Source organism: Arvicola amphibius, chromosome 11 (genome assembly GCF_903992535.2).
Source record: "Arvicola amphibius chromosome 11, mArvAmp1.2, whole genome shotgun sequence".
NCBI classification, from domain to species: domain Eukaryota; kingdom Metazoa; phylum Chordata; class Mammalia; order Rodentia; family Cricetidae; genus Arvicola; species Arvicola amphibius.
In genome coordinates this window covers 70,245,952-70,261,385 of record NC_052057.2, presented here as the reverse complement: position 1 = coordinate 70,261,385, position 15,434 = coordinate 70,245,952, and the positions used below count along the sequence as shown (strand labels likewise).

At 39.9% G+C, this 15,434-nt stretch overlaps 1 protein-coding gene across 1 annotated transcript; it reads left to right on the top strand.

Moving 5' to 3' along the window:
- The first annotated feature begins 2,749 nt into the window (after positions 1–2,749).
- On the top strand, positions 2,750–3,895 carry LOC119826499 (proteasome subunit alpha type-4-like). Its single transcript, XM_038347856.1, has one exon. It carries the CDS (start codon positions 2,857–2,859, stop codon positions 3,640–3,642), a length of 786 nt encoding a protein of 261 aa, XP_038203784.1. The 5' UTR covers positions 2,750–2,856; the 3' UTR covers positions 3,643–3,895.
- The last annotated feature ends 11,539 nt before the right edge of the window (positions 3,896–15,434 follow it).

Genomic DNA, 15,434 nt, shown 5'->3' with positions numbered 1-15,434 from the left:
ATCAAGTACCTAATAGAATCTCTGCATAGAGTTCTCTTCAGGAAGTGGGCATTTCGGAAAGAGTAAAGCATGAACAGTAAAATTTTGCTTTCTCTGATCCCTTAAAAATAATACCAAATAACAAATGTGCATATGATCAAAGCTTGGGCCTCCCCTCTACAGATTGAAAATTTACATTTATTTATCACGTAATTTAAGTTGGCCTTACACTCTTGATCTTGGTCTTCCTGCTTCTAGTTCTGAGGTCTGGGATTATGAGTGCGTATCAACAAACCCTGCTTAGGAATTTTCATTTAATCTTAACTCTCTTTATCTATAAGGCAAGTTTGAGTGTATACCTACACCTAACTTTATACTGATAGTTTCTCTCTCTCTCTCTCTCTCTCTCTCTCTCTCTCTCTCTCTCTCTCTCTCTCTCATCTATTTATTCAGTGTTTTTTGAGACAGGGTTTCTCTATCCCTGGCTGTCCTGAAACTCTGAAGAAGGATGCTAAAAAAGAAATCCCACGATAACTCAGAATTGAGTATGATAAAAGATTATTTATTTAGGGGTAGACTCAAAGATCACAATCCTCTGCTTGAACAGGGAACAGCAACTAAATCCAGAAGCCAGGAAAGACATCAGCATATATAGTATAAAAGGCCACGCCTAAGTGGGCAGGTAACTTAAAGGTTACTGGTGGTAGGAATTCCTACAAACAGAACTCACTCTCTAAACCAGTCTGGCCTCAAACTCACAGAGATCCTATTGTCTCTGCCTCCAGAGTGCATGGATTAAATAAAGACATGCTCCGCCATGTCCAGCTAACATCCTGGTAAATTTTAAGATAGCTTTAAGGTATCTTTACATGGAATTAAATTCTTCAAAAACAGTTTTATGGCATGAAATACAGGAATTATTAATGAGGAAACATTTAGTGATAGGTGAACTATCATTTTTAGACTAAGATTTTTAATGTCAAAAATTTAAGGTGTAGTCTTTAACCCCAGAAACTGAGCAAAACTACTTCATTTCCTTGAATAGGATGACAGTATTAAAATAGATTTAATTCTTAAAAGAAATTTTGAGACAAACCTTTCATTTAAAACTAATTGTGCATGCATATAATGCATATAAATTTCATGTAACAACTTATAAATGCCAGCATGTAAAACAAGTGAAAGATAATATAAAATAATGCTCTAGATTTAGAGGGAAGACTGTCAGTTGAGAATGTTCAGGATGACAGTCACACTGTAAGGCACCAAGAAAAGATCAAGGCATTTTGGATAGTACCTCTCTGTTCTTTATATCTTGACCTTTGTTATGGCACACTTGGGGTGACTGTGACTAAAAATCACCCCTGAGGGTACAATGAAATTTGCTTGTTAAACCATTTAAGTGTTTTTTCAGGAGAGCGTGTATCACATGTTGCTGTCTCTCTGCTGTGGAACCAAAGCTTTTACTGATTCTGCAGATAAATATCATATATCAGTGCTCATGAAAAAGCCTGCTCAAAACCCAAGCTTCCATTAATCAATGTTGCCTTTGTTTTCAAATAATTAATTAAAAAGCAACAGAAGAGAACTTACAGAGATTCTGTGGTTAAATTGTGGAAAGATATATAAAACTCAAATATGTCGGTGTTTTTTTAGGCATTTTATTTCTTTTGTGCTATAAACTGTGTTCCGTTTTGACACTCACTCGTCTCTAAGCTCTTACCATATATTTTATTTTCTAAGCAAAGATACTCATTGCACCCAATAGTAGGAACTGCAGTAGAAAGGAAGAAAGAAAGGAAGGGAGAGAGGGAGGGAGGAAGAGAAGGAGGGAGAAAGGAAGGGGAGGGGAGGGAAGGAAGGGAGAAAAGAAAGAAGGAGGAAGGAAGAAAGGAAGACAAAAGGAAGGTTGGTTTGTTCACCTTGCTAGAAATGTGTACGTTGAATAGCCCAAAGACTTAATTCTGTAGACTGTAGACTAAGATAGTGACTTCATTTTTAAAAAGTCATAATTTTATCAACAGATATTAATACCTATTAAAAGAGCACATTAAAAGCAAGTATGCAAGGGGCTTTAATCACTATAATTTTCTATTTAGTAACATCCAAAATCCATGTTATTTCAGAGGATTTGCTGTTCTCTGGGCTAGACTGCATGAACTATTTCCCCCTTTCATTAAATGGCTTCAGGTCATCGCCAGACAATCTAAAGAACTCATGTGAGTCAGTGTCGTTATTATGATGGTCTCTCAAGCACCTAACATCTGTACTTTCTAGACACTCAATATTTATCAAATGAAATACAAGTGAACTAACTTGTGTCAGAGTAATTTTGGTCTCGGGGTAACTCAGTAAAAACAGACAAAATGGTTTCCTGATTCTGGATTCTTATTTTAAAAGGTTACATTCAGTCAGGCAGTGGTGCATGCCTTTAATCTCAGTACTCAGGAGGCAGAGACAGATGGGTCTCTGTGAGTTCAAGGCCAACCTGGTCTACAAAGCAAGTTCTAGGGTGGTCAGGGCTGTTACAAAGAAAAAAATCTGTCTCAAAACAAACAAACAAAAAACAAAAAATTAAAATTTAAAATAAATAAATTAATTAAAAGGTCACATTGTATCCCTTTGGAAGAAATGCGTTTATGAATAATTATACAATGCTGTTTACTAAAAACTCATACCATTATTGACACACCACTGACAGATATCACAACATCCATCCTTATAGGCACAAAATGCCTGCCACCTCTTTAACAAAATGTCACAGATATTCGCCGCGGATGCTTGGCCATCCGGGTTGGTTCTTCTCCAGCTGAGTAAAGCGACGCCGGTCTGCACCCCTCACTGTCTTCCTCCGGAGTTACATAAAGTTCAGAAGCCATGTCTCGAAGATATGACTCCAGGACCACAATATTTTCTCCAGAAGGTCGGTTGTACCAGGTGGAGTATGCCATGGAAGCTATTGGACACGCGGGCACCTGCTTGGGGATCTTAGCCAATGATGGAGTCCTGCTTGCAGCAGAGCGGCGCAACATTCACAAGCTTCTTGACGAAGTCTTTTTTTCTGAAAAAATTTATAAACTTAAAGAGGACATGGCTTGCAGTGTGGCAGGCATCACATCTGATGCCAACGTCCTGACTAATGAACTAAGGCTCATTGCTCAAAGGTATTTATTACAGTACCAGGAGCCAATTCCATGTGAGCAGTTGGTTACAGCACTGTGCGATATCAAACAGGCTTATACACAGTTTGGAGGAAAGCGTCCCTTTGGTGTTTCTCTGCTGTACATTGGCTGGGATAAACACTATGGCTTTCAGCTCTATCAGAGTGACCCAAGTGGAAATTACGGGGGATGGAAAGCCACGTGTATCGGGAACAACAGTGCTGCAGCCGTGTCAATGCTGAAACAAGACTACAAAGAAGGAGAGATGACTCTGAAGTCGGCACTCGCTCTCGCTATCAAGGTGCTAAATAAGACCATGGATGTTAGTAAACTATCAGCTGAGAAAGTGGAAATCGCCACACTAACAAGAGAGAATGGAACGACCGTGATCAGAGTCCTCAAGCAGAAGGAAGTAGAACAGTTGATCAAAAAACATGAGGAGGAAGAAGCTAAAGCTGAGCGGGAGAAGAAGGAAAAAGAACAGAAAGAAAAGGATAAATAAACAAAATCACGGATTTTATAACTTCTTAGAGGCACCAATTCAGTTAGGCGTTGTCCTGGCCTTCTACCCTGGAAAGATTTTTTTTTGTTATTTTTTTTCTTCTTTAACTTGCCCATCAGGAAAATAGGACATTACATACTGAATTGGATCCTTGTCGTATCTGTCCAGTTGGATGCTTTATTGTAATGATGGACATCTTTATAGACATCTTAATCTTAACACATAATTTTTTGGAATAAAATTTAGAAAGATTGGTAAAAAAAAAATGTCACAGCTTTGTTTTTTGAAGGAAGCCTATTTATTATAGCACTTTCTTTCAATTTTTGAAGAAATAGAATCTAAGAATGTCCAAATCAGTTACTTAACACTGGTGTGTGTGTGTGTGTGTGTGTGTGTGTGTGTGTTTGTGTTATGTGTGCGTATGTGTGTGTATATGCATACGTGTGTAGTATATATACATACACATATATGGTGAATATGTGTATGGTAAACACACCTATCACACACATATATTATATGTGTGTGGTATGTGTGTTGAGATTCCATTCAGTATCCCAAACTAAGTTCTCACTTTTGAAAAAACCAGTGGATTTTCAGGATGTCTCATATCTGTACAATACAGATATTTCATGACATCTCATTTTTCTAGGTCTCAGTACAGTAGAGCAAGTTAAAGGTTATCTCTTACAAAACTTCACTGTCAGTCTTCCACTTTTCTGTCATTACTCGGTCCAGATGAAGACTTGGAAGCTAAGAAGCAACTTCCATGGAGTCTGGCATGTCATAGTGGTCTATTTTCTTTCATCGCAAGACATGTAGGAACTAAAGATAGTTTTTCTATCACATGTTGTTCGTAGACTAGTTTGTCCTTGGGCCCCTGGCATTCAGCTCTAAGCCACCCTCCTCCCAGCTCTTCAGCTTGGACAGACATTGGCCTAGAGTCCTTTCCTATGCTGTAATTCCTGTATCACAGCCTGGCTGCAGAGGTCACGGCTGTGACAAGCAGGCGCTTAATGAGCATGATTTGTTTTCACCTGTGAACTGAAGGGATAGCACCTCATGTTAGGGAGAGAAGGCATGGTGACGGGTGGGAGAGGAGACTGGTCACATTGCGCCCACAGTGAGGGACAGGCCACAAAACTTGGAAACTCTCTTCCAGTGGCCTGTTTCCACCAATCAGACTCTGACTTCTAAAGACTGCCACCATCCCACACAGTGCCACCAGCTTGAGACCAAGTATTCAAAGAATGAGTCAATGAGGGACATTTTGCTGTCAAATCTCTGGTGTCCAGTTCCTTCTGCCTTCCCTGATTCCTTCCAGCATCTCTCTTCCTGATGTACTCTCTCCACATCCGTCACCCAGACACGGTTTCTCAGACACTGTCAGCGCCCTGAGCTGGTCTCTGACAAGGCTCCTATCCTCATCAATGTTTCCAGCAAACTTCCCCTCTGGTAAAGCTGCATTCACCTCACTGGGAGCTTCCAGGCCACAGGTCTTTTCATTTGGCTTGAGTGTACCAGCTTTTGGTCTCCAAACCCAATTTTTAGGCCAGTGTTCCAACACATAACCTGCAATCCTGTCACTCTGTCTTTTGGTTGTATTCATTTTCAAATCCTGAAGATACTAAGACCAAAGACCAAATATCTACTTCCTCAGTAGCTTTGTGACTTGGTTTTATTATATTCCTAGTCAACCTCAAATGAGGCCCCAACATTGCACTGCTTTTTCTTAAAACATTCCCACAATTCTTAAGTCTCTCATTTTTACCCTGCTCCCTTCTCTGGCAGTTTACTTCACTTCCTAAGTGATGGAAGAAATAAAAGAGATCTGAGAAGTAGCAGGTAGTTCACACATGGGTGTGATATCAAATAAACAAAGTGAAAATAAAAATGTATTCCTAACGGTTTTGCTCTAGCTGTAGTGCAATACATTTTTATAATGCTATGCACTGGGAAATAGAAAAAAATGGATGAAATATTTTCCAAACACAGTGTTGGTCTGTTTACACACTTTACATATGAGTGTGAGAGAGTGAGTTCAAATCCCAAGAACCCAGGCCTGGCTGGTGGTCTGTGTCTGAAATCCCAGCACTTCCGTTGCTGAGGACTTACTTTTGGATTATTGATCTTTTTAATAAAGGATCTTAAAAACAGACTTAGAAGAAAGTTTGAGAGCAATCTTATTAGAGTCTGAGTGCAAAACGGTAAGACAGGCAGCCTGTAAATCTCGGCCACTTCAGGAAGAGAGAGCTAGAGAAAGGGTGAGAGAAAGCCACGCCTTTTACACAGAGGTCACCAAGCATTTCCATGACGGAGGAAGAGGCTACAGAGAAGTGAGAAAGCAAGCCAGAGGAAGCACGCTTAGGCCTTGGGCAGTGTCCCAAAGACAAAGAGGTAGAGAGAAGGCAATGCTACACTCTTCTGAGTTAGCACTCAGGAAAGTGGGAGGCCCTGCAATACTGCCTGGTAGAAATGGCTACATAGAGGAGGGGCTTCGGGAAAGGGTAAGTGTACATTATTTTGCTAAGAGGATAATTAGTTTCTGAATCTCCTCAGAGTGTTTTCTGGTGAATCAGGTTTCTTAGGGGAAGGGGAGGCTGTGTGAACTGGCTATATGATTGACAGGTCCCAAACAGATTAACCCTTAAAAGGAGACAATAGTGTGTGATGTTTTGGGTAGTTTAGAATGTCCGCTCTCCTAGAATTTAGGTTCTATTCTTTTCACCGGGAGGCAGTCCTGTCCTAACGAGTCTCAGCAAAGTCCAGATACATATCCACTTTATTATAAGGCACTAAAATCTTAAAGGGGCAATTGTGACGCTTCCACTCCTGTGTTTACAGGGATTCCAGCCAGAGTGAGAGCTCCACCATCATTGGCTTCTGAATCCCCTGCTTCGTAGTCCTGTGTGACAGTGGAAAATGGAGAGAAAGGATTCCCAGAATGATCTTCTCTGAGACAGTTTTTGATTCACCTTGCCTCAAAATTAGAAATTAGATTGCAATGATCTGGGTCTATTACTTTCCCTGTGGTTTTGCTATTTGAAAAAAAAAATCTTTCAGTTGTATAAATGGGTCGACTTGATAAAATAAATTTTATGGGTGAGTCCATATAATAATTATCTTTCTGGTTCTGAGTTACCTCACTCAATATGATGTTTTCTAACTCCATTTGCCTGCAAATTTCAAGATGTCATTATTTTTTTCTGCTGTGTACTCACTGCCTTTTGGTTAGTATGGATAAAGGTTTGTCTATTTTGTTGATTTTCTCAAAGAACCAACTCTTTGTCTCATTGTTTCTTTGTATTGTTTTCTTTGTTTCTATTTCTTTGTTGATTTCAGCTCTCAATTTGATAATTTCCTGCTATCTAGTTCTCTTGGGTGAGTTTACTTCTTTTCATTCTAAGGTTTTCAAATGTTCTGTTAATTTACTAGTGTGGGAATTTTCCAGTTTCTTTATGTAGGCATTTAGTGCTATGAACTTTCCTCTTAACACTGCTTTCATTGTGTTGCATAAATATGGGTATGTTGTGTAGTCGTTTTGATTAAAATTTAGGAAGTCTTTACTTTCTCTCTTTATTTCTTTCTTAACCCATTGATGCTTCAGATGAGCATTGTTTAATTTCCATGTGTTTGTGGGCTTTCTGGTATTAGTGTTGCTGTTCAATTCTAATTTTAAGCCATGGTGATTCAATAAGATACATGTGGTTATTCTATTTGTGTGTCTGTGTCTTTTGAGGTTTGTTTTGTTACCAAGTATGTGGTCAATTTTTGAGAAAGTTTCATGAGTTGCTGATAAGAAGGTATATTCTTTTATGTTTGGATGAAATGTCTATAGAAGTCTATTTTTGTCTGACTGACCTGTCCAGTGGTGAGAGTAGGGTGTTGAAGTCTCCCAATATGTGTGGGGTTTAATGTATGATTTAAGCTTTAGGAGTGTTTCTTTTACATATGAAGGTGCCCTTGTATTTGGGGCATTGATGTTCAGTATTGAGATTTCCTCCTGATGAATTTTTCCTGTGATTAATGTGAAAGGTCCTTCTTCGTTTATTTTGATTGGTTTTAGTTTTAAGTCTTTTTTGCTAGATATTAGGATAGCTACACCAACTTGTTTCTTAGGTCCATTTGATTGGAAAAATTTTTCCGAATGCTTTACTCCAAGGCGATGTCTGTTTTTGAGGTTGAGGTGTGTTTATTGTATTCAGCAAAGGATGGATTCTGTTTTGGTATCCAATCTGTTAGCCTATGTCCTTCTACAGGTGAGTAGAGTCCATTTATATTAAGGGATATTAATGATCAGTGATTGCTATCTCCTGTTAATTTTATTTTCATTGTTGGTGATGTTATTTTGTATGTTTTCCCTTTCTTTGGGATTTGCAGCTGTGAGATCATCATTTATCTGTGTTTTTGTTTATGGAGCCAACTTCATTGGGTTGGAGTTTTCCTTTTAAGTACTTTGTGTAGGGCTGGGTTTGTAGCTAGGTATTGGTTAAATCTGGTTTTGTTATGGAATATCTTGATTTGTCCTGCTATGATGGTTGAAAGTTTTGCTGTGCATAGTAGTCTGAGATCACATCTGTGGTCTCTTAATGTCTGCATAACACTTGACCAGGACCTTCTGGCTTTCATTGTCTACATTGAGAAGTCAGATGTAATTCTGATAGATCTGCCTTTATAGACACTTGGCCTTTTTCCTTTGCAGCTCTTAATATTCTTTCTTTATTCTGTATGTTTAGTGTTTTGATTATTATGTGGCAAGTCCATTCTATTTTGTGTCCTGTAAGCTTCTTGTATCTTCATAGGCATATTTTTCTTTAGGTTGAGAAAGTTTTCTACTATAATTTTGTTAAATACATTTTCTGTGTTTTTGAGTTGAACTTCTCCTTCTTCTATACATATTATTCTTGGGTTTGATCTTTCCATGGTGTTCCATATTTCCTGGATATTTTGTGTTAAGTTTCTGTTAGATTTAATGTTTTCTTTTACTGATGAGTCTATTTCCTCTATTGTATCTTCTGCACTTGAGAATCCCTCCTTCTTCTCTTGTATTCTGATGTTTATGCTTGCATTTGTGGTTTCTTGATGGAGGAGAGTTATCTGTCTATGTTTCTTTCATTGGTTAATTAATAAAGAAAACTGCCTTGGCCCTTTAAGAACAGAAAATTAGGTAGGTGGAGTAGACAGAACAGAATTGTGGGAACAAGGAAGTAGAGTTAGAGAGAGACGCTTCAGGCAGTCGCGTGGTGAGTCTCCATGCTGCTCCTCTCCGAGATGGACGCAGGTTAAGATCTCTCCTGGTAAGCCACACCTCGTGATGCTACCCAGATTACTAAATATGGGTTAAAGGAAGATATGAGAATTAGCCAATAAGAGGCTGAAACTATGGGCCAGGCAGTGATTTAAAAGAATACAGATTCCGTGTAATTATTTCGGGTGTAAAGCTAGCTGGCGGCGGGTGGCGGGACGCAGCCCCGCCGCTTCCCACTACAGTTTCTGATCATTTTCTCTTGATTTCTGTTTATGTTATTCCCTAGACTTGTGTTTTCTTTATTGTTTCTCAGTTTTTAAGTTTTGAATAGTTTCTTTCATATGTTTGATTGCTTTTTCTTGGTTTTATTTAAGGGATTTGTTGATGTCTTCCAATTTTTTGTCTGTTGTCCATTTCTTTGAGGACATTTTTCATTTCCTCTTTAAGGGCCTCAAACATTCTACTAAAGTAATTTTTTAGGTAATTTTCTTCTGCTTCATCTATATTTGGCTGTTCAAGTCTTACTGTTGTAGGGCCACTAGTTTTTACTGGTGTTGTGTTGCTCTTTGTGGTGTTGCATGTATTCTTACCTTGTCTACCCATCTTTTCCTCTGATTGGTGTAGTTAGAGCTGTCTGTGACTCTGGTGATCAATCTTCCAGGTGCCAAGGCTCATATGGTTGCTCTTCATGGTGCAGTCAGTGCCAAGGTTTCAGTCACCTCATTGGTCACACTGTGTTTTTGGAGGTCGCTCAATGTTCCTAGGGTTTGCTCTGCTCCTGTGGAGTTTGCTGTCTCAGGCCTTCTCCAGCCTAGGTTGCTGGCTCAGTCCTGTTTCTGTAAATGCCCCTGTTCTGGATCCACTACTGCAGAGGTCCCTGGCTTGAGGTTGGTCCCACAAAGGTCTTTGGCTCTAATCTACTCCTTTGGAGATCCCGGACTTGGGTGCACCCAGACCTTCATAGGTCATGGCTCAGGACTACTCCCTCAGAGGTCCCAGACTCATGTCTAGGCTTACAGAGGTCTCTGGTTCCTGCCTACTCCCTTGGAGGTCCCAGACTGATACCCAGACCCTCAGAGGTACTGGCTTAGGCCTATTTCCTCAGAGGTCTCAAACTCATGCCCAGACTCACAGAGGTCCTAGCTCAGGTCTACTCCCTCAGAGATCCCAGACTCACACCTGGACTCACAAAGGTCTTTGGATCCAGACTACTCCCTCAGCAGTTGCTCCTCTGTACCTACTCCTGTGAATTTTGCTGTCTCAGGCCTGCTCTGACCTAGGTCACTGGCACAGTCTTGTTTCCACAAATGTTTCCACTTCTGCCTCTGTGGTGTTCATTGTTTCAGGCCTGGTCTGGCCTAAATCACTGGATCAGTCCTGCTCCCGTGGAGTTCACTGTCTCAGGAATGATCTGGCCTAGGTCACTGACTCTGTCCTGCTCCTGTGGAGTTTGTTGTCTTAGGCCTGATCTGGCCTCAGTTGCTGGCTCAGTCCTGTTCCCACAAATGACCCTGGTCTGGATCCACTCCTGCTCTCATGGAGCTTGCTTGTATGTCTGCTCCAGTCTATGTAGCAAGTTTTCAACTTTTACGTCTTTAGATTGGCCCATGTTTTCTCTGCAATGCTTAACTCATTATTAGTTAGACAGAGTGTATATTTGTCTCAATATAAATCTGATTTTCATTTCTAGAAATTTAGTTTATTTTTTTTTCCTCATGGTTTATTTTTTTTTATATTTAAAAATTTCCATCTCCTTCCCTCCTCCTCCCCCCTCCCTCCCCTCCTTCTCCCCTTTCTCTCCCCTCCTTCTCCCCCTTCCCTCCCCTCCCCTCCACCCATACCTCCCCTCCCTCCCTCTCAAGGCCAAGGAGCCATCAGGGTTCCCCACTCTATGCTAAGACCAAGGTCCTCCCAACTCCCCCCAGGTCCAGGAAGGCGATCGACCAAGCTGAGAAGGCTCCCACAGAGCCCGTCCATGAAGAACAATCAGAGCCCAGAGCCATTGTCCTTTGCTTAATTATTTTGCAGTGCAAGTGGCTGTACCCAGGACATTGTACATGTTAATCAAATGCTCAACTGATGAGTTAATATGCTCGAGCCAAATTACTACTTTTCAAATATAATATTTGTATTAATCCTTTGAGAATTTCACATGGGCACATGGTGTATTTTGATCATATTCCCCTTAACGTTTTTTTCTAAGTCCTCCCAGAACAGTTACTTTCACCCATTGACTTCCAACTTCATAGCCTATTTTATATATGGTCTCACTACATAGACCAAGCTGTCCTCAAACAGAGATCAACCTGCTTTTCAATGCTGGGATTAAAGCTGTGTGTCACCAAACCCAGATATTATGTTTATGACAGCTCACTGAGTCCCATATATGTATCAAGGTGGGGTATCAACTGAGGCATGGTTGGCCCAAAAGGGGCCATGCCCATAGAGACAACTAACCCTCTTTCTCTTACCAGCCATGGAGTGTCAATAGCTCCCCCATAACAAGATTATTAACTTTCCTATCTTAAGCACAACCCAAGAACTAACCCAAGAACTGTTCACTGCAAGATAAACTTCTATAAATTCTATGATTTATGCAACATCAGCATTTTGTGTTAAGTTCATCTGGCTGAATCTTCTCTTCATGGTCAGTTTGGTCTTTCTGCTACATTGTAGGCATACAGCTTGTTGTTTGATGCCAACCACTGGCTGTGTTTCCTTTGCAGTTGCTTGGCATATTGTATTTCTATACATTTTCCCAGCCTTATTCTTGGATTTAACTAAGTTACCTGGAACCAGTTGGATATATCTGGATTTTTCTTTCATGGTTAGTTGTTCTCACAACTAACCCAATCAATGGTGTTTGTGTTAGGAAACCTTTCTCTTTGGCTGTTGGTAGTGGGTGTTATTCCTGTCCCTGGAGTTTCAGAGGGTTATCCTTTCTAATATTTTGGGTGGTTCTTCCTATGGTTATAAGCATTTTCCTCATGTGCACACACTGATCTGTACACAACTGAGTACTGTAGAGAATCTATTTGAAGATCTGTGGAATTCCTTCTCTAAGCAACCCTGCTCTTTAATATTCTCTTTATATAGAACTTATCATTTGTGCTTTGGCAGCCTCACAACTCAGGAATACACCTGACTTTTCCTGAGGCAACCCTCCTCGAACCATAGCAACCTCTTCTAGTCAGAGGGTAACATGATTTAGCTTATTGGATTTTTTCCCCTCGAATATCATTGTGTTCTGTTTCTTTATGTCTGAGTTCTTGAGGGCTGCTTTTATTTTCCATGTATGTTGTCTATTTTCTTTTCAGACTTTTTCTCAGGTGAAATATTAAATCTGGTTTTTGTTACTTAATTTTGTCTATGGGCAGAATTGACATTAGGTTTTAATGAGTCAAAGGTACACATTATAACCTCTGGGATACTAAGTAACAAAATACCATTTCACTTCAAAATTAATAAAGTCATGGAAGAAAAGGAATAGCCTTAAATATGGCAAGCATGAAGTGAAAAATTAATGAAGATAAGGTACACAGAAAGTCATAGGAAATTGGTGATTTAAGCTCTAATATACTTGTACTTAAAAAATAAGGACACTTAGTTGTGAAATCAGAAGGCAAATATAACTCTGGATGAAGCATAAACTAAACCATATGCTGTTTTTAATATTAATAATGAATACATAAAAATACAAAATAGTTGACAGACCAACAACAGAATAAAGATCTGCTTTTCTATATAGTCCTATTGCTGACTAAATTTTAAGTCCTCGGGAGAGCGACCACTGGGCATGTCAGCAGGCACATTTCCAGAGAAGTTTGACTAAGGAGAAAAAAACCTACCCTGAACATGAGTTGCCTCACCTCATGGCCTGAAGTCCTAGACTAACTAAAATGAGTCGATCATGGTCTTATGCTGCCTTCAGGCTGGAGATGACATGGGACCAGATGCTTCGAACTCCTTCTGCCATGCCTAGAGGTCTTCTTACTGGCAGCCTTCCTGGCTTTTATGGACTGTTTCCCATTAGCTGCTTTGGTAAGAGTAATTAACCCATGAGCAATGCAGGAAGGAGTTGCTGCTGGGCTAAACCAGACCACTGGGCATAGGCTGCTGTGCTGTAATGAGGTCGTGGGAGAAATGGGAAAGATTTTGCAGATCTGGGGCAGAAAACCTGTAATGCTGTAAGTAAAGCTTAATGGGTCATTCTGGTCGGAGCGGGAGGAGTAGAGTACAATCAGACAGAACACCAGACAATAAGAAGTATGCTCATGAGGTTGAAAAGGATCTCATGGACTCTTTTTTGTGGTGGGAGGTGGGGGGTTTGAGATAGGGTTTCTCTGTGCAGTCCTGGCTGTCCTGAAGCTCACTTTGGAGACCAGGCTGGCCTCACACTCACAGAGATCCACCTGCCTCTGTCTCCCAAATGCTGGGAATAAAGACGTGCGCCACTACTGCCCAGCTCTCATGGACTCTTAACAGGCAGTGCGCTAGAAGCATTTCACGTTATATCCTGGCAAAGAATCTGGCTTCAGTATGCTTGTGTCTTGAGAACTTAAGAGAGGCTGAATTCAAAAGCAGTATAACAGTCAGGCCGCGTCACGGTAACTGCTAACTATCTTACAGTGAAGGGGAGCAGCAAGAGAATATGAACATGTGCAGATATGAACATGTACAGATATGAACATGTACAGCAGGAAGATGTAAATGTGTACAGTTGGGCAAGGAAAGGAGAGTGGGATCAGTATGATTAAGGGGAAATCTTGCACTTCACACTAAGAAAAATAAGAAAGGTTCCTCAAAGTACAGTTGGACAATGTTGAAAATCTTAAGACTATGGGGTCTTTAAAGCTGACTGAACGCATCTCTTCATTATGAGATTTCCAGGAGTAAATGGAATAGAATGTAATGACTTAGGGTGATATGTTTGGGTGTCACGTTGACAAGGTATGATCTTGTGATAGTTGATCTTCACTGTTACCGTGACTAGATTTTGGAGTCACCGGGGAGACAGAGCTCTGTGAGGAGTGTGACGTTGTTTCCAGGGGTGTCTGGTTGAGAAGGGAAAAGCAACTTTATATATGTCATCACACAGCGTAGGGTCCCGGATTGAAAGGAAGCAAGTTGACTATCAACAGTCCTTTCTCTCCGATTCCAGACACAGGTTGAGCAATTGCTTCATGCCCTGCTCTCCAGACAGGGCTATCATAGTCCCCATACCTTACCCACCACCACAGTCTGCCCATCAAACTGTGGGTATGAGCCAAACTTGCATTCCTCAGCTGTCTCCATCAAGGATTTTGCCACAGCAGCAGCGGTAAGGAAAGCAGACAATGCGTCTGTCGACAACTCACAACTATAGAAGCTACGTGAGTGGCTCACATAATAGAATCGGGGCTTGGGGGAAATATACAGCTCAGAGGGCTATTTTCTTAACATTCACAAGCCGTGGGCTCAATCCCCAGTACTGCATAAACTGTGTATGGTTACATATATATGAAGCCCAGCACTTGTGAGTTAAAGGAATAAATACAAGAATATCAGAGTTACTTTCAGCTACAGAGAAAGTTTGAGGCTAGCCTAGGACATACAAGACTCTGTCTCATAATAATTATTACTAGAAATAAAGGGAAACATTTATTAATGATATTCTTTAAAAAATAATTTAGTTTTATTTAGTGTATCAGTGTGTGTCTCTCTGGGTGTATGGGCTGTATGTGCAGGTATCTGTGGGAGTCAAAAGAAGGCAGCAGATTCCTCGGAGCTAGTTATAGGTGATTGTGAAACACCCAACACAGGGGTTGAGAACTAAACTTGGGTCCTCTGGAAGAGGAGCAAGTGCTCTTAAGCATTGAGAAATCTCTCCAACCCCTCTGAAAGACATTTTAATAGCAATATACAGTCCTGAATTTATGCGAGAAATAATCATTATGTCTCAAATAATTCACGTGAAAGGAAAGGATTGATAAAAATGAATGAACAGATCAGATAGATAATTTGAACATGGTTTTCTCACAGATTAGTAATAATACCATATATATAATTATATATATATATATATGTATATATATATATAATCCAAGGCACCTAGTAGGTAAAAATTGGCAGTTATGCTATTCAGACTATATATATATATATATTGATATATATTATATGTGATATTTAGATATCACATATAAAATATATTTATAATATATACTGAATATTATATATATATACACACTCTGAATAGCATAACTTCCAATTGTTTCTTACTAGACGCCTTGGATTATCATATGCTAATTGTACAGAAGTCTTTTCTGCATGAACATATGGAAAATTCCCAAATATTGATTGAGCTATGAAGCAAGTGACGGACAGTAGTAAATAAAGTAATGTTTCATGGCTACAATATAAGTAAAATAGAAATTAATAATAAAGAAATATTGAGAAGGTCTCTGAATGTTTGCAAAGTAGGTGACATATAATTAAATAATTCATGTGGATAGGCGCACTACATTGATGGTGAGGTAATTCACCAGACATCTCATCAGATAAAAGTGCT

Excerpts from the sequence above, each read along its gene's own strand:
- LOC119826499 (XM_038347856.1), top strand. The coding sequence starts at position 2,857 with ATGTCTCGAAGATATGACTCCAGGACCACAATATTTTCTCCAGAAGGT.